At 42.2% G+C, this 20,010-nt stretch overlaps 1 protein-coding gene across 1 annotated transcript in view; it reads left to right on the forward strand.

Moving 5' to 3' along the window:
- Positions 1–2,123: 2,123 nt before the first annotated feature.
- The window catches only part of tgfb2 (transforming growth factor, beta 2), a 45,338-nt gene continuing 27,451 nt past the window's right edge, over positions 2,124–20,010 (forward strand). The window contains exon 1 of the mRNA XM_018680725.2: positions 2,124–3,492. Within this exon, the coding sequence (XP_018536241.1) occupies positions 3,147–3,492 (346 nt within the window). The 5' untranslated portion in view covers positions 2,124–3,146. The remainder of the gene's footprint in view (positions 3,493–20,010) is intronic.

Here is a 20,010-nt window from a genome sequence, read left to right on the forward strand (position 1 = left end):
GTGCTGTGTGCTCTTTCTGTAGTCTGGGCTTGTGTCCTAAAACAGCAGAACATCCACAAGTCTCAGTCATTTCCTGAAACAGCTGCTCTCTGTAGTTTTTATCAAACATCACTCAAACAGAGGAAACGGTGACTTTGTTGGGGACTGTTTCCAGTGGTGGATTAATCCACAGTTGGTGTTGTGTATTTGTGGCAGCAGGATGGTGTGTGTGTGGGACTGAGTCAAATAACTTTTGAACTGATTGTAATGTAATAGTTGAAGGAATATAACACGTTAATGCATCAGAATATTCAGTGGAGGTTGTTTATCTTGCAGAAATCAGGGTGCTCAGTTAAAGTAAAAATGATAACGAGCCATAATAAAGCCACACTGAACACTGGCATCTGAAGGTTTTAGCTGAAAACCAGCTGATCCTGCTGCTCTGTTGACTCCCCTCTAGTGAACTGATGGACAGCAGCCTCCTGCTCTGGCAGTGATGTGGTGCTGACACTTCCGCTGACTCCTCTCTCTCTCTCATTTGGGGCTTCCTTTGCCTGGCCCTTGCCAGAGGTATAACCCATAAAGATGTTTGTGCAGGATGTTGATGGATGCTCCTCTGTCATGACAGCACTTTGGCTTGCCTCTCTGACAAGTGGCCTTATATTGTGGTCCTGTAGACACATTAGCACACACCAAGCCTCCAACTCTGACCTTCGGATTAAACTGTAACTGTCACATGAAAAATCAAAGCTGAACAATCCAGTTCAATGTTAAACAAGGCTTCACTAGAAGGGCCTGCAAGAATATAATGGCTGATCTAATCCTAACATATGGTCGCATTAGCCTTTTGTTCAGTTTTAATAGTTGTCTTTGAAAATTGTGTATGTATGTAATCTGTATGTTCTACACAGCTCCTGTATGTGGAACAGGTGTTGGAAGGGACATTCAGTCTGAGACACTCCACACACCCCTTGCCTTGCCTCACATCTGTCAGTGTGGGTAGGCTACTGATTTAGTGACACCATCTGGTTTGCAGCAGCCTTTGAGTGCAGACAGTCGGAGTGGCTGTCAGGCCTGATGAATGGCTGGCTTTGGTCAGGCAGAGCATGGGGGGCTGGCACCAGGTTTTGGCAAATAATGATAAAAGTTGGATTTCCTGAGGGATGTGAATGTACATCAAACTGGCACACAGCAGGCTCAGTGTGTGTGGAGGAGAACAGAGGAGACCACATGGTGGGCCTGGTAACATCTGACGCCATCCAATCAGCTGACAGGTGAACAGGGCAGACATCCTGATCCGTAGATTTCACTGATTTGCCACTGCGGCACAGTGTGGACCTGTGTCAAATACCCTGTTCCTCTTCATAGACCATGTCAGGTCTGCCTGGGAGGTCCGATTGTGCTCCACATGTTACAGCCAATCAGCATTCATCCAGATGTTCAACACCCAATATGCTACAGACACTATGAAATTTTCAGTTGAAGGGCTTTCATGATCAAAACCTTTTTTAAAGGACATGATTCTCTTAGAAGAAATGTCTGTGGGAGGAAATTTCGACCCCTTGTTTTTAAATCTGAATAGTTAAAAAGGTAGAGTGAATGGTAAAGGCTGGATAACCCAGGAAGTGGGTGACTGTTTTGGGACCCCAGAATTCCAGAGGCCCTTGAAAACTCCAGGATTTCTGTTCACCACCTCGCAACCGAAGTTCCTAATAAACCTTTAGAATCACAATACTTTATTGATCCCTTGTGGAAAATTTTTGAAACTGTTATTGTTATGTCAGTAACCTCACAAACTTGCAGTAGCAGTATCCCTTTCTATTTAGCCTGTAACAGAACACATATTTCTAATTATAAAAACTGAATCCACAGATAAATAAGCTCACATTAAAATAAAGAGCTTTACAGTGGGCAGAACGACCAACTAAAAATCAATAACAAATAGATTCTTCAGTGTTCTGTATTTTACCTGCATCATGAGGGAATTCTGTATAATGGGATCATTACAGTGACGTGGTTGACAACAGGGTCTGAATTTTATTTGAAGAGGTGAACTTGTGTCTAATGGAAGTCCAACATTAAGGATGATTCTTAGACGGTGTCTGACTGGCTTTAGGACCCTGCGTCACGACGCGCCTAAGGCCAATGGGCCATTATCCGTTGCAGCGCTGTCCCAATGGGCACAGTGAACACTCGTATTTACAATAAATCGTCTCTTAACGTGGAATTGAGGGGGTCCCCTGCTCCGACAGTGATGACCACAACCACGGTTTGAAGCGGACGGAGGGGGGAGCACGTGGTAACTTTAGTCCCCTATAAATCTCCTACAGGCGGCCACTGCGATGTCTGCTTGGCACGCGTAAAAGACGAGCCGTTCCCCCTACTAGATGGGGTGAGGGAAGAAGCGTAAAAGCGCTCTGTAGCCACACCAAAGACAAACTGAGCTGTTGTTTCACCTGAACACTTTCAAAGGAAGACGTTTTTATGCTAAAATCACAGCTTTGTGGGGATTTCTTATTTCTGCCGGAAGCCTGAACGCTATAGCTGAAGCTGGAAATTCGCACCTTGCCTCGCCACTGAAAGCCAGGACCGCGGTTACGGTTTTGTAATTTTTAAACAACTTTTTGATCTGTGTGGAGAAAAGAAGCAATGACTCGCACATCAAGACGCTGACGCTACACAGGCAGATACCTCGGAGCCCGGTGAATGTTGGAAAGCTGCGAGCCGAGCGCTCTGATGCGGTGGTGTGCTCAGCTCCGCAGGCTACACGGCTGTGCGTCCGGCTGACCAGAACCCCTCAGCTGCTTTCAATCCTCCCGTTTTCATTCAGATACTTCAGTTCCGCGCGTCCAGCTCCGTTAACACTCCGCAGCACCTTTACGCGCTCTCGCTGTGCGCTCAGCGAGGAACAGATCCGCTCGACCCCCGAATAAGGGGTCTACTTTTCTCTAGACACAGTTGAATGGCGTTTCAGGTCCACTTTGTACAAACTGGGGAATCAGAACCATACGGTTTTCCCAGCCACTTGGCTAGTGTGCGTAAATGCTCTCCACTTTGATTTTTGCCGAAGAAATGCGTCTGCCTGGTGAGATTTAAATCGCCTCGGTAGCCGAATTATTGAATCAGATTTTTTGTTTGTTTTTTGAGATTTGAAGACACTGGAGAAGATGAACCTGTGTATCGTCAGTCTTTTCCTCACTTTGGATTTAGCCACCGTGGCGCTCAGTTTGTCCACATGCAGCACGCTGGACATGGATCAGTTCAAGAAGAAGCGCATCGAGGCCATCCGGGGGCAGATCCTGAGCAAACTAAAGCTCACTAGCCCTCCGGAGGACTTCCCCGAGCCCGAGGAGGTGTCTCGGGACATTGTCGCCATATACAACAGCACCCGGGACCTGCTGCAGGAGAAGGCGAACGAGCGGGCGGCGACGTGCGAGCGGCAGCGGAGCGAGGAGGAGTATTACGCCAAAGAGGTGCACAAGATTGACATGCAGCCCTTCTACCCGTCAGAGAGTAAGTGTGTGTGTGTGTGTGTGTGTGTGTGTGTGTGTGTGTGCGTGCGTGCGTGCATATATGCCTCCCACTGATAGCACTTGAGTGTGAAGTGTAAACATCGTAAAAGTCTCAAATAGCATTTGTGCGTGGTCACATGGGCTTGCGATTGTTTTGGAAAACCCGTCCCATCATGCTCTGCTGCAGCTGAACTGTAGCTCTCTGACAACAACTTCTCCTCCCCCGGCAGAGTCCGAAGCCATCAACAGAGCCCAGTAAACCCAGTTTAACAATTCCCTGACCCCTCTAATACCCCCCACCCCCCACCAACTGTAATGGCAACACGACCTCCACTGTACAAAAATAAGGTGCGTAATGGGAGCTTTCCCTTTACCATGACAAGCTTAATCTGGGTCCCCAGAAAGTTTTGCTGGGGCCCTACGCCCACACATAGACACAGAGAGCTCCTTGTTCGCTTCACCTTTTCGCTTCACTTGACTTATCTATGTTGTTGTTTTTTATATGAATATGAAACAGAGCTCAGTGATTTTACTACCCTCTGGTGGTGTCGTGTACACAGTGTTCATTTTGTCAATGAAAACTATGATTAAAAATATTCGAAAACAAGGCCGTCACTTGGTGGTAGTGGGGTCATAAAGGCTCAGGTAAAACAAAACAAAAAAAAAAACAAAAAAAAACCACACAACAACATATGCGATTTTAGACAATGTAATGGTGGAGGGGGCAGTATTATATTACACAACAGAGCATGAAAAGGGCACAACCTAGGCGAACGTACATCTACCACACAGGAAACACTCATCTATATTCATCACATCCACAAAAACAACATGTCAGTGGACAGTGCTACTGTCACATCTACTGTAGAAAGCACCAGCTGTCATTCAGCACAGTGATGACAGTATCCAGTAGGGATAACGTTAACAACGTTAGCTTAGCTAAAGATAATAAATCAACCTGAACCTCGGGTGTTAAGTTGAACTGCCTTGTTGATTCAGTGCTGCTACTTTTTCAGTGTTAAAGCAAAAGGGTTCACAAGAGTTCAGGACTCAAATCAACCAATCATGACTCACTCTAAGTGTAAGGTTTAATGTCCATATGTAAGAAGACTGTTACGTTTTCCGTTGTAATGACCTTGAGCTGTAGATGGGGGTCAACTACTTTCTCTAGACTAATCTAGCCCAGCTTGTTGCTGGATACTATCCACAGCGGTCTGGTCCTGGTGGCCTGATGGTGTTAATAAACAGGAACTTTGTCTTTTGCAGCAGCAAACACAAAACGTCTGATTAGGGCTGCATGATATTAGAAAAACTTGCTATATGTGATATTATTGTTCAATATTGCGATAACGACATGACTTGTAATTAACAAAAACCTCAGTATACAGTGTTAATGTCTTTCTGCTTTGAAATGAATTGAACAGTGAGTAGGCTTTGCTGACACTGAAAAAATGAAATGCATTACAGGGGATGACTTTAAGTTATATCCTTTCAAGATCACTGGCCCCTCCACTGTAACCACTGGCCTGGGAACATTACTTTTAATTTGGCTAATACCAATAAAAAAATTGAAACTCTTAATGAAGAAAATGGTTCTTTTGCTGCTCTCTGCCTCTTTGCACACAACTTGTGTGAGGCACTGTTCTCATGGGGGTCAAAGCCTGTGCAGCACTCTGCTATCTGACCCTTGAAGAGTGGAAAATCCCAACAATAAACAAGTGCTTATGAGAATAATTATTATGCACTTTCTGCTTGCCTACCACTGTAAGCAGACAGCATGTTTGGTAAACTGTTAGCCCACCCAGCATTGTGATTGTGTTACCATAGCTACAGTACTATCAGACTGATGTGCACGTCAGAAAAGATAACATGCCATTCCTACACTGTGTTAGCATTTTGCTGTGACACCTTGCTAGCAAAACAACACATTAGCTGGCATATGCCGGCCTTTGGCTGGTATCATGTGTTGTTGACTGGCAGGTGAAAACATCACCGGCCAAAATGTCAAATTAATAGTGTGTTGTGTGACATATAAAATATGTTGACAACTGAAAGGATAACTTATTTTGGACTTACTTTGATGCAGACAAGTGCATCGTTTGTTTTTGTTGCAGCAGCTACTGACGGTGTCTGGGTTCACTGTTGATCAATACTACACCGATCCCAAAGACATTACTTCTGATGCTGTTATCCTGTAACCTGAGCTTATCTGGACATTACTGTATATGCAGATTATATGCCAGTATCTTTCCATGTTGATTAGGTTAAAATTGCTGGGTTTGGGCAGTGACCTGAATAGAATAGGCACTAAAATTCCTGATGTGACAGTAAAAATGGCTGGCTTCTGGTCTCAGGCTATTAGTCATCCACCCACCCACCACCTCCTAATAAGCCAAAAATCACCCTCTAAAATGAAAACAAAGTGAAGCATCCTCTGAAATATGTCACAAGGATGTGGGAATTATTGCCACATCATCTGCATGCACACCTGGACTTTGGTGTATGAACTGCCCGTTGTGAAGTTGTGTTATATGTGAGTAGATTGAAGAAAATGGACTATTAGAACTACCTATGACAAATCTTTCTCAAAGTGTTCTCCTTTGTTAGTCAGCATTTCCTGTTTAACAAAATATGCTTTTAAAAAGTGACAGGCACATAGCCCTAACTTCTCCAGTTTAAATGACATATATGGTTGACAATATTTTTCTTATGATGAAAATGAGATATAAAGTAACCCCTGAAAACAAAAACTATGACAAAATGTTTTTCAACAATGGATAAGAACTTAACAATAATGTGAAACACAGACAAATGCAGAAATGAACTAATTTCTAGTTTTAAAGCTTATTCAGTGGCGTGGATGCATCTGTGGCATCTGTGACCCTGTAGCTCCTGATTAGTAAAACCTGTTTAGATTAATAAATTTATCTGTCTATCCTGCTGCACCACAGTTAACAAGACAACTAACAGTAATGTTCTCTCATGTTAGTGGTTCTCTGAAGAAACAGATTTATGGACTAAATTCATCTTCAACCACTGAGAATTAGACAAGAGGCAGCAACAAAATAGCTTGGTATACTGAAAACATGCAGGCAGCTAACAACAGTTTTAACCAGGTAAGCTCACATGATGTTATTCAGGGCTGTGGGTGTGGATATAAGTTTGATGTTACAATCAGATCAGATACCTGTCATGTTGCTATCAAGGAAGGAGTATATTCCAGGATTAATGTTGACAGTAAACCATCTAAAAGAGAAATATCAGAGAAATATCACTATATTAATATATTAAGGTTTTAGCCAAACCCACACAGTGAACAGTGTGAACAGGTGAGTGACTCAGGCTCTGAGTGAGTCTGAGCTCTACAGATTAGCTAATTTAGCATTAGCTAAATGATAAACATAGAAGTTGAAAGCTGGAAACAATAGCTGAAGTATTAATTTGAATAGCAAAACTGCAGAAAAAGATGAACCCTCTATGGCATAAATTGTAATTTTTTGGAGAAAAAAATAAATCACCGCAATTTTTGGGAGCTTGAGGGTCTCAGTTAATATATCAATCATAAAATTCAAGGCAACAACGTTCCACAAGGGTACTAAAATGTCATGGTTTTCTGTATATAGACATGTAGTGGAATGAGGAGAAAACAAACAATTTATGCAAAAGATTCATTCTTATTTTAACAAACATCAAGTTAATTAATATACATATAAGCATTTAAGCTAGTCTGTATATGCATTTGTATGTGTGTTTGTGCATCTGAATGTGATTTTGTTGGGAATTGTTTCAATCCCAGTGTCTCTCTTTTTGCAAAAGCACATTGATGACTATTCTGTGTGGAACCTCAGGAAGCAGTTGTTGGTGGTTGTGAAACAGAGGTGGATATCACATTTCCAGCACTTGACTATACAGGACCATTTAGTCCTCTTCACCTTCCCAACACACACACACCCACTAACATGCACACACATTGTCACCTACACACGTACATATGCACACACACATAGACACACACACACACACACATATCACATATGGCACTTGACTGGCTGACCCTTAACCTCTGACCTCCTAACTGTCCCTGAAACCCGACTCTGGGGTCCACTCTCATCACTTTCATCAAGCTTACTGTCCTCACTGTTGGAAGGAATGACCCAAACTGCTTCATCATGTTCCTTCCTCCCATAAATAAATTTTAAATATTAGTGCATGGTTTGAGTATGAGGTTAATTATACACCCCATCATTCAAAGCTCTCAAAACGTTAACATAGCGGTTCTCAATCCTGGTCTTGGGGACCCCCTGTCCCTGCTCCAACAAACCTGATTCATATGATCAGCTGGGTATTATTTGCTGCAGGTGCTTGTTAACAAGCTGATCATTTGAATCATGAGGTTAAAAAGTTAAACATTTTGATAGCTGAATGGTTTGACACTGGGGTAATCAGTAAAATATCACATTAGTTCATGGACCAGAGGAGCCAGGGATCAAATTGCCAACCTTCTGATCAGGAAGCACCTGTTCTACTGGGTGAGCCACTTAAGCCCACACTACTGAGACCATGGAAAATGAGCTTATATATGGATTTCTCCAGTACATGGACTTGAAAATAAAGCTTTTTTGTTGAGATGTTAGTATTTTCTGGTACTGTTTGAGTAGCTGACCATGAAAATATACAGCATGTGTCCACACTCCAAACACAACAGGAGATATAGAGAGTTAAAGATTTGGGAAGCAGAGAAGAGACAGAACAGACTCTAGCTAGTCATGTGACACATTAATAAATCCTCCAAGAAGCTGTAACAACCTTCACTAAAATGCCACAATTCTCCTAAACTAAACATTTTTAGCAGATGAAAAGGTACAACATTAAAAAATCAAAAGTCTTGGGAAAATTTTAAGCCAAAAATGGAGTCTGTGGCTGCACGTATGCCAGACTGGTAAGCATGCAAAGTTGAGTTGGTTTGAGGAAAGTTGAGCTGAGCTGCCATAGGATCCCATTCATTTTTTAATTGATAATAAATAATATAAAATTGCCTGTAAATAGCAGAGTGAATTAGATATCTCTTAGATTTCTGCCACCACCGCACTCTTTGGAACTACCCAATAATAATCTGTAAACAGCTGGCAGTGAGATCTGTGGATTATCCAGAATAACAGGGGCACTGATTAATCCTTTCAGGCAAATTTATCCTCCCTTACTCCCCTCAGGTGATCAAATTCCATACTGAAAGCTCTTGCTCATCTGAAAGTCTGCGGTGTAACATCACCATATGGCTGCAGATAGAACTCAGTACACTAGCATCCCAGCTGTTAACAGTAAACTGGACGAACTGGCCCACAATGTGTTGCTCTCTTCTGTAGAGCAAATTTAGAACACAAGCACCAGTCTGTCTCTTTTCTCTTTCTAATATATTTTCATGTGTCAGCAGCTGCAGGATGCTGCTTTTAACAGTAGGAAGGAGTGAAGCAAACACACCAAGACTGGACCGTCTCATGTCAGAATGGTGGCATCATGACACTTATGGCTACCACAGTATGTTTGGTTTTCCCAGAAGGCACTTTCAGCACTGGTTGATGGTACAATGTTGCAATAAACTTTGACGTTACTAGAATTTGTCTGTGTGTAAAACTGGTGGACAACCATCCATCCATCCGTCCATTATTTATACCACTTATCCTTAAGGGTTGTGAGGGGGCTGGAGCCTATCAGAGCTGACATTGGGTGAAAGATTGGGTAGATCCTGGACAGATCACCAGTTGGTGGAGTACACCTTTATTTATTTACATCATTGTCAGCCCTAAAAGATAAGTAAAGTGTATTGCAGGAGTTTGCCAATACACACTGGAGTTTGCACAACAAAGTTCAGCCTGGTGGATTCCCAGCATTCCCACAGACTGAAGTATAGTGCATGCTGCCACTACAGAGGATGTGCTAGAAGAAACTGACAGTGTGAGGTGTGTTGATTAGCTACAGTTTCCCTAATTCATTAGAAACAACAGTTTGTGAACATTTGCAGAGATGCCGTGTGTAAGAATCCTTCAAGCAGAAGGCTCTCTGCTGACAGCTTCATTGGAGCTGTTCTGTATCTGACCCTGACCTTTGATGTAGATGTATTTCTCCCTCATTAGATCAAAAAAACATCAGAGGAAAGGCATGGCTGTAGAAAACTAAATAATCATAACAAATGAAACTGCAGAGCCATTAACCCCAATATGGTTTTCCCCTTCACATCAGAAATGTGAGCACACCAACTGAAGCAAAAATAAATTAGCATGACGCTTTGTATGCCCTGAGGTGTATTTTGCATTAAATGTTATCCTTGGCCCTGCCTTCTGTGTAAATACCTTAAATATGAATAGATCGGGCCTGATGCCAAGTGCAGTCAGGAAAGCATTCACAGGGTATAAATAATATTGAGTCAACATGCAGGGAGGAAAGAGGCCAGAACTGATTCACATTCATGTGAACTGGTGACACTGGCCAGGTCCTCACATCTGGAGACAGATGCAGACAGGAGAGAGATCAAGCAGTTAACCCTTCAGCTGATAGGCTCTGTTTACTTAGTCTCTTTGACTGGACATGTGAGTTGCTGTGAAAAGTGAATAACACACACACACACACACGGTATCAGCCTTATTAGGTTGGGCGCCAGGAAGTCCTCTGAGGCAGCAATGTGTGGCACAACGGCCCGGGAAGCCTTACAAAAATGCTGGGCAGCAGGGTGGGAAGGGTGAGGGGGTGACAGGGTGAGGTGGTGAGGGGGTGTATAGGGAAGGAGTTGGAGACACTGTCCCAGGTCTCATAGCCATCTATTTAAACCCAGTTAGCTGTGTGGCATTGTGTGTATACCTTGCCTGCCACTTGCTCCATGGAAAATTCCAGCAAGAGAAATGCTCTGTTGCTGGGCTTTGGACGGGTGGAAGGAAGACCCCTCCAGACATCCACCAACTCCCCCACCCTGATCCTGTTCCCTCCCACCCTACTTCTTTGTCAGTCTTTTGGCATTTATCTGTAGCCATGGTTGCTTTGAACTTTTGAGTTCTGTTCTAGAGAAAGTTAAAGGGGAATTCAACCAATTTTACACACACATCATGTCTAGTCGGCCTGTGGAAACAGCTGTATAATATCCTCTGATGATGTCAGAGTGATGTCATCATGCTATGTCAGTTGGGAGATTTTGAAAATCATGGGTGTTTACCAGGCAGACTAAGATAATATACAAGACTAACAAAGGCAATGTGAACATTTAATTTTTTTAGATGAAGTTGTGATGCTCTGACTGTTTATACAACAGAGAGTCAGTGGACGAGTTGTTACACTTTTTTTTAGCTGCCTCACAGTTCATACACAGAGTGACAGGCTGTAAACTTTACAACCAGATCTTGTCTTAAAATGACCAAACCACAAAACTAACTGTTAGAGTTAGATACTTGATGAAAACAGAGGGCAGGTTCTACCTGCTGAGAGCTGTATGCTAGTTGCGAGAACGGATATAGCTAAAGCTGAAACTACGGTGATATGATGAGTTAAAAGTGGCTGACAGTCCCAACAGGCTGGCAAGAGACTGAGCTGTGATATATTTTGTAGTGGCAGCCCGCTGCGGGAAAGTATCATTCAGGAACCAGTATCGAAGTCAAGGTATTGGTTTCGGTATTGGTACCGGTATCGAAAATTTTTGAACGATACCCAGCCCTAGCTGTGTCTGTCTCTTTCAGCTCTCTGTGTGCCTGTCAGTCTCCTGTCATTCCCCCTCAGTGTATCAGCATTTGAAAAATCATCACCAATGTAAAGTTGCTGCAAAGAAGGCAAGAGAACGTAGTGCTACTGTTTGTTCTGTGAGAATTGATCTATGGTTCATTACTTGTATGTTTATACCATTTATTGTTAGAATAAATACATTTTGGATTAATGTTTCAATGATATCTTAAATGGTAATCCACCATCACATATTTTTTAGTGAATCCTGGACTGAAGCTTGACTTTCAAAATTATATTACAAATCAAATCACAATATCTGTTGGAAAAAAACGCAATTAGATTTTTTCCTCCAGATCATTTGCTGTTCTCTGTCTGCGGGTGTGTGTTTGACTCTCCACAGCGTGGTCAGTGTGTGTCACTCACATTAGTTGAAAATAGCTGTTTATCAGTTTGCAAGAAGCATCAAATTGTTAATGCAGTTAAACCGTACTCAGAGAGAGTTTTCAGTCTGTACAATCAATGTGTGAATGCGTTGAACTGTAAGACCCTGCACAACCTGCTGCCTGTGTGTGTGTTTGTGATAGGTGATGGTGGACACAGTGTTTCCCTGTTTCTGTGTCTGTAGTGGAGCTGAGTGGACTGTATGTCTCTGGAGTGTTATAGAGTTCGAGCTTTGCCACAGCAGGCTGTGAACACACTGACCCCACTGTGTCACACTAGACGTCTACACAATACTGTCTGCACAAGTCACCAGTTTTCTATTCATACTGACAGTGTATTTTATTTAGTGTATTTTTATTTATAATAAGAAAGACAGCAGACGTTTAGTGACTTGCAGGAGTTTGAATGGAACAGCTCACGGTTTGTGGTCAGGCTGCTTCATATTTAGTAACCCAGTCTGATATGGGAGTTACTGAGTGACACAAAGTATATATATATATATATATATATATACACACACATATATTATATATATTTTTTTAAACCTGAACACACTCCCCCTCAGTCACTGATAAAACCTGCTCTTTCACAGCCAGTGTTTGTCTTTAATGATGTAGCATCTGATTTACTCCGCTGTTTGCTTTGGAGGTGCCCTGGAAACATGCACACACACACACACACACACACACACACACACACACACACATGCACCCATTACAGCACAGATCCAGCATCGGTTCATCTGACAGTGACACAGTGCCCACTGCTATAAATCTCCTGTCAGAGGACTAATAAGCTTGGCCAACATTTCAAACAGCATTTAAAGAGCTGTTTGCTGTTTGTTACAGGGCTTGAACATGGTGAACCAAAGATTTACTGCTTATTTACAAAGTAAATGTGGACCACATGTTGCTCTCTGCTTTTATTTAGTGAGCTGAATTCAAGGGCAGTAATTAGCCTCCCATCAGGTAACAATTCACCACATGAAGCAGTTTTTAACAGCATTTGTGTTGGCAAAATCACATTCAAAACATTATGCAAGATCTTTCTAAGAGTTCAACATAAAGCAAATGAAGGGAAAAGGAATAATAGATGTACTTGAACAATGAAGAGACTTAGAGCTAGTAATCTCATAGCAGAGTGAAGTGTTATTTGTTCAGGTATTAGCAGTATGAAGAGACATTCCTGTGGTGTGTAATTTGCCAAAGGAAGCAGGACAGAAAGTGCTGTTTGTTGCTGGTTTCAGATCAGCCTCTAATCAGGCCTTTAAAGACTGTGCAGGAAGGATGTGTCAGTTTAATAGGAAGCAGAAAGACTGAGAGGAGTAGCCCAGTTTATATGGAGAGTTAATGGCATGTGTGTCCAGCAGTGGCAGACTGTGAGCACTGGACTAAAGCCCTCTGTCCTGCCTCCACCCCGAGCAAAAAACATGACTGGATAAATCAGGGATACAGTGATCCCACGTTTTCCCTCCCAGCACTGATTCTGATTCCTCAGCTCAGATTTTCTGTTGATGCTGTTCTGTTTGAGTTGATGCCATTGCCCCCTTTTCCCCAGCTTCAAATCTGTACACTATTATTTTCATGTCAACAGCCCACTGTGACTGAACGTAACTGTGACAATTCAGTTCAATTCAATTCAATTCAGTTGCATAGCTATGCATGTGTTGCAGTTGTGTTGTTGTTTTATGTGGTGTATGAAATGTGCTGCAAAAAATCAAACTTGACTGGACTTAAAGTTGTTGTCTGAGTTGAGCTGGTTTTATTGTGTGTGGTGCGTCAGAGGACAACTGACACAGTATATACGCATATTTAACAGTATTACCAACAAGCTAGCTACATGACCTCCTCTGTCTTCACTCACAGCAGCCCCACCAGACCCTGAAGACTTCTACCTGCTGGCAGATATCAGTATTTTATTTCTGAAAGGGTTTAGTTTATTTTTCATATCTCCATGTGTAGTATCTTTGAATTGTAAGAGCAAAAATGACTCACGTCTTTCCACAGAAAATAGAGGATGTGTGTGTTTTGAAGTGAAAGTGAAGGTATAGACATGTGGCTCTTTGTTATTTTGGCCTTCTAGCACTTGTTTTTGTGTATTGTGATGTGTAGAGCCCAGTCTGTGTGTTGTTTAGCCTGTGTGATGGATGGTGTTAGTCAGAGTGAAACCTCTGGCTAATCTCTTCTGCACTTCTCTAAATAAACCCAGTCGTGCCGCGGCTGTTGGTTTGTGGAGGGAGGCTTGTAAAAACAGCCAAACACATGAACACAAACACACACAGAGATCAGGCACTGTTCAGCTTTGAGAGGAGGTCCAGACCTGACTGATAAACCAAGATACATAGGGTTTTCATAATTTCTATCAGTGTACCTGTAGCAGTATGTAACTGCCATGAACCTCTCTACAGCTAATGTTCACATCATTGCCCCATGTGCTGCTTTACCATGACCAAACCAAACTCTTGATATGTATGAGAGAAACTTGTTTTAGCAGTGGTAAAGGCTCAGGACTAAGATATATTCACTGAATGCGATCAAAGCTCTTGGATTACTTGCTGATACTGTGGTTCCCAAAAAGCTTAACATACAATCAACGAAAAGAAGACAGTGTATGAGTAAAACCAGAGTGATGTGCTTGCTTGCTCTCTCACTCTCTGTATATACTGTAAATGCCAGGAATCTAGCAGCAGGGCTGGGGGTAGGTAGTATCCTGTCACGGCTTTATGAAGGTTCAGCAGAGGCCAGAATCTCTCTGTGATTGATGTAAGATTTAATGATGCTAGTGTAGAAGTTTAAAAGAAATTTTGATGTATCAGCTGAGTCAGTGTAAGAGAGTGATATGTGTGGCAGACATCAGTGTCTGCTCTTGGGTTCTTAGCTTCAGTCTGTAGATCTGAATAAGTTGTGGTCACTGGTAGAGGACAGATTGTAGAAGGACAGATGTGCAGTTTGGTGCCAACACTGTATATTTATAGTGTGAGTCGTGACCCCAGGAGCCGAACCCTCAACCCTGCCAGGGTTAATGCTTTGCTGTAGCTGTACAGGCCCATGTATTTGTACCATCATACGGATTCCTCTTCTGTGTCCTGATTTCTTTAAGAAGCTCCTCCTGAGAGAAAAGCCTATGACAGCTCACCTGAAGTTTAAATGACTTCAGACATTCTCCTGTGTGGTGAGACAACATCCAGCTGAACCTGGGTCTTGCCTCTGTCTGTACTTTTATCATTGTCATTGTCAAGAAAAACCACATGGCAGTCTCAACAGCTTTTAAACCTCTATTCACAGGTGACATCAGTGCATTTTAAAACACCATCAGAAAACAGAAGGCCACAAAGGAAAAAAAAAAAAGGCTTTGTTTTATGAATTCTGTCATCAGTGTTTGTTAGAGGATTGTGTGTCTAAAAGACTTTTTATCAGCACACTCTAAATAATGTCCTAAATATTTCTCAAGAACCTGTAATACTTTGATTAGATCCTGTAAAGACCTTCAGTGTTTTCAGGGTGGTGTTAATATTAGTCAATGTAGGTCATGTAGAGCACACTGAAACCAGGTTACCAATCAACATATGACCCAACTCATTTACTGTAGCAAATCCTGTGTATAGTTGTAGGACATGCATAAACATTACAGTGTTCACACAGAACGTATCTGCAAAAGTGATGAGACCAGATCTGTTTACCTTTTCAGTATTTGAATAAAACCAACATCTCTCTCCAGCAGTGCACACTGTAAGACATTCATATTATTACACCATATGTTTTTTTACATTAAAAAGTGAAACATGAACAAACATGAAAAGTGATGACAGTATTTGTGAAGACTGAAAAAAGAGCTGAGAGAGAAGTTCAAACCCTGTCTAATCTCCACACAGCTGACCAGTGACTGAATCAGTGGCTGTGATTGAAAGGTTTTTTTTCCCAAAAAGGAACTTAGTTTGAAATCATCCTGAGGCCTTAAGGTTGGTCCATGACTGGCCAGATTGCTGTTAAATTTGGAAGCATACTGAAGCCTTAGCAAAGTGTTGAGTGTGTATTCAGTCCAGTTCTTTCTTCACATTTTGTACCATTTCCATCATATCCAAGCAGACTGGAACACAGTGTCCTCTGCTCTCTGGGAGCTGAAGCTCTCTCTGAGCCTCCTGTTTTCTTCAGCTTATGTCATTGTCACTATGATGGATCCTGTAGCTTTTAGAACAGTAATAGAACTTGCAGTCATAGTGTTATTGCTGCGTTGCTGAAAACAGACTGCATGGTAACTGACCATCATTTTTCATTTCTGTGAAGTGCCAGCATTCAGCTGTGATGACTGCAGTCCAGGCTTGTTGTTTTTGTCTCTGAATCTTAATCAGGATTCTCCACATTCAGTTGAAATCCTCTTTTCCCGTGATAGAGTGGTCAGAGAGAGAGAAAGCAGCTGCAGGGAGAGCTGAAAACTTTAAGACCTCAGGGTATTTGCCTGAGTGACGGACCTCACCACAGGGTTGTTGTTGAGAGCCCGCTTTCTGCTCACTTACGCAAGACCTGGCCGCTGCTGCCATTTGAACTGCTCAGCCACTGTGGCCAAACAGCATTGCGTAACAGAAGGGAGAGAAAGAAAGCGATTGAGTGAGAGAGTTAAAAGAATAACAAGTTCTCCTCCAGCACTTTCTGTATTGTTTACAGCAACGGCACAAGTCCTGCGTAAAATGATAGTCTTAACAGGAGTGTAGAAGGAAGGGGAGGAGGATGTTTGGTGCTCGGGCTGAGGCTAGACTGTGGCACGGCTCACACGCTGGTTGGGAGTTTAGACGGTGTTTGTGACTGCTCAATCTCAGGTTATGCAACAGGCTGCTGGAGCTGTGGACACGACTGTGTGTGTCATTCACTGAGTGATGAGGCAACGTTTGTCTGCCCTGCTGCCATTCTGCATGTGCACACTCCACTGTGTGTGTGTGTGTTTGTGTGTATGTGTGTCTGCCATGATTTCTAATAGCCTTGTTGCCATATAGCAACAGTGGTCATGAGTCATTCCAGCTAGCCTGTGACAGTTTTGATGGTGCAGGGAGAGGCCAAGTTTAGCGTCAGTCCAAATGAGTACCAAACTTTGACAGTGGGCTGTTACAGTCAGTCATGAGCTCATATCAGAAAGATCATTCAGTATAGATTTACAAAATAGTGCAGGAAGCAGCTTTAGATTTTTAGATTTTTAATATCAGCAGCTGTTCTTCATGGCTGTAGATACTAGGTACCTCATTATTCAAAGTATATGACAATCTTTACAATCTAATCTATAGAAAATGAAGCAGTAGTATATAGACTCCTAGAGAAAGACTGTGACTCCATGTGTTGCTGACTTCAGTTGCTCTCTGCAGAGCACACTGACATACAAATTCAAACATTTACCAAAAAATTCTGGCTTTGTGTCTCTTTTTCTAATTCTTCATAAAACCAGCTCAAAACATATTTGCAATTGGTTTTGTTGAGCCTGTGCACTGGACAGCTGAGTAAAAAGCTTGTAAACACGAAGGAAACTTAAAAAATGAGTAGTTGCATTATTGTTATATACTGCTCCTGAATTAATGTGTACTATCATCTGTAAATAGGTTTCACATGAGGTATACAGTCATCTTAACAGAGGTGGGAGTCAGTGAAGTCATACAAAGTTCAAACCAAGTAGACTCAAGTTGAGTATTTTATCAGTGTTAGTCAAGTCAAGTCTCAAGTCCTCATATTTGCGACTGGAGTCTGTGTTGGTGCAGGTTATCTGAGCAGATGGCAGGCGCTCCAAACTATGGTCCCCTGTGTGCACATGCTTTATGTAATCTACATCACTTCGTTTCACTGTGTGTGTGTGTGTGTGTGTGTGTGTGTGCGCTTCTTTAAAGTCTTGTGTTTGCCTTGTGTATGTGTGTTTATCTGTTGCTGGGAATTGGGCCTGTGGAGACTGACAGGCTGTGGTGGATGGGCCTTCAAAGTGCTGGGTATTTTTAGTTCCCAGGGATTATGTGTGGAGTTGTTTTCAATTTTCTATTGGCAGGTGAGCGGCTGGGTGGAGGCGTCTGCAGGGAACCAGACAGGCGAGAGCTCACATTCCCTCTTTGCAGAGCCTTTTCTTTTCCTCTCCCACTCTTAGTCTCTCTTCTTATTCTCAGACTTTTCTTTTATTCTCTTGCTCCCTACGCCTCCCTTCCCTCCTCCCTTCCCCCATTCCTCGTGTTGTTTCCTTCATTTCCTCCTGGCTGCTGTGTGTCTGTAGCCGTCTGCTCCTATCTCCTGCACTCTTTATCATTCTTTCATTCCTCTTCCTCTGCTTTGTCACCGTCACTCTGTCCATTTTTTCAATTTTCTTTTCCAGAAATCACCTGTATACGACGAGGATGAACTGTGAAAACATTTACTAGACAGTTTATCTTATTATTGGTGTTTCCATGCTGAGTATTCTTTATCATCTCATTGCTGCCAATGGCCTTATTTCCACTGGAAAGGATGAGGATACATTTTGAAATGCCATTTCTGTCACCTTCACTTCAATTGTCTGACATTTATTATCTCTCTGAAATTTGCCTTTTTACTGCCCAGCTGTCAAACAGCAGATGGGAGAAAAGAGTAGCTGAACAAAATGTTGACAGCTTGTTTGATGTAACTGAAATGATTATTTGCTGCTTAGAACAGAGAGCGGATCAAGCAGCAGCAAGTGGTGTGGCAAGTGACTTGAGGACTCTTTTTGACCTCATTTCCGCCTCTCAGGCTGCATTCAGTCTGCAGGTTGCTAGTGCTGGATGGAGCCTGAAGGAACACCTGCAGACACTGAAGGGTAGAAAATGATTAAGCTCTATTTTTAGTTACAGTTAATATTCTCCTCAGTCAATGCTGGTGTCAGTGGTAATTCACTCTCCTTGTTTCATTCATACTGGATCAGCAGGACACACTTTGATAGTCACCTCAGGATGCATTGCTTTTTTCATTTTACATGCTCCCACTTGGCAACATCCTCTGCACACTGAATGCAAATGTCTATGCTTATCCCAATGATATGATTTATATGGAGATCCTGACTGCTCTAAATCTGGATCACTGTTTAGCTACAGTTTGATCTTGGCTGTGTGAGAACCTCCTGCACCAAATAAAGATCAGACAGAAACACTGATCTTTGGGCCTCTCTCAGTCATGATGTCAGTGTAATTATTCCAGTAGTCAGAAATTTGGGTGAAGTTTAACACTTAACTACTTTGTGCACCATGGGTGGGGTGCGTAGAGTGGGCAAAGATTCAGGGCAGCACGGTGGTGCAGTGGTTAGCATTGTTGTGTCAAGCCCCATTTCACCTGGGGCTTTTCTGTGTGGAGTTTACATATTCTCCCTGTTCTTTGTGGGTTCTCTCCAGGTTCTCCAGCTTCCTCCCACAGTCCAAAGACATGCTGGTTAATTGGTGACTCTAAATTGTCCGTACGTATGAATGTGAATGTGAATGGTTGCTTGTCTCTATATGTCAGCCCTGTAATAGACTGGTGATCTGTCCAGGATGTGCCCTGCCTCTCAAACCCTGTCAGCTGGGATTGGCTCCAGTTCCCCTGTGACCTTCAGAATATAGGCAGTATAGATAATGGATGGATGGATGTTGAAATCACTTGTTGGTTTGAGACACTTTGTAGTTAAAATATTGACGATGTTGAGGGGGAGGGAGAGTGTGTGAGAACCCTTAAAGACACAAATGATTGATTCACTCATAGTCCATCCATTGGACTCATCCATATGTTTGTGTCAGTTTGTGGATAGTTCATAACTAGCTACTCAAACTGATATTGTTGTAATTAGCCCTCTAAATAGCATAATTTATCATTCTTCAGGTACATTACCACTACCCTCAGGACTGAAGTAGGACTGACCTTTGATAGCATGGGAAATTAAGGAAAGGGATGCAGTCAGATTTGGCAGAGACAGAGACATGTTAAACATCTGCATGTTTATATGGATATAAAACATTTGAAATGAAAAACAAAAGTAGTCTAAAATCCTGTGATCAGAATTCTTGATAGAAAAAAATGTGACCATATAACATAGATTCTGTCCTCAGTTGATCCGGGTCAGACAACAAACTGCTACTGTGCCTATAAAACTCATCCTGACCTAGCGGAAGTCTTCAGACCTTCCCCATGTATAGTCAGATGACAGGACACAGACTCATTATTCCAGAGAGTAAAAAGCACAACAGTTTCATACTATATCATTTTCTGTGGAATAAATTATCATCTTCAATAGGACAACTCTTTATTTTTCTCTCATAAACAAACACTGGAAAACAATGTGTTTCATTATCTTACAGTTAAATTGATTAATTGAATTAATTGCCACCAGCTTAATTTTGTGACCTTGTTGTTCTGTATTTCAGATTTTATGTACT

The sequence above is a fragment of the Lates calcarifer genome, linkage group LG15, assembly GCF_001640805.2.
Source record: "Lates calcarifer isolate ASB-BC8 linkage group LG15, TLL_Latcal_v3, whole genome shotgun sequence".
Lineage (NCBI taxonomy): Eukaryota > Metazoa > Chordata > Actinopteri > Centropomidae > Lates > Lates calcarifer.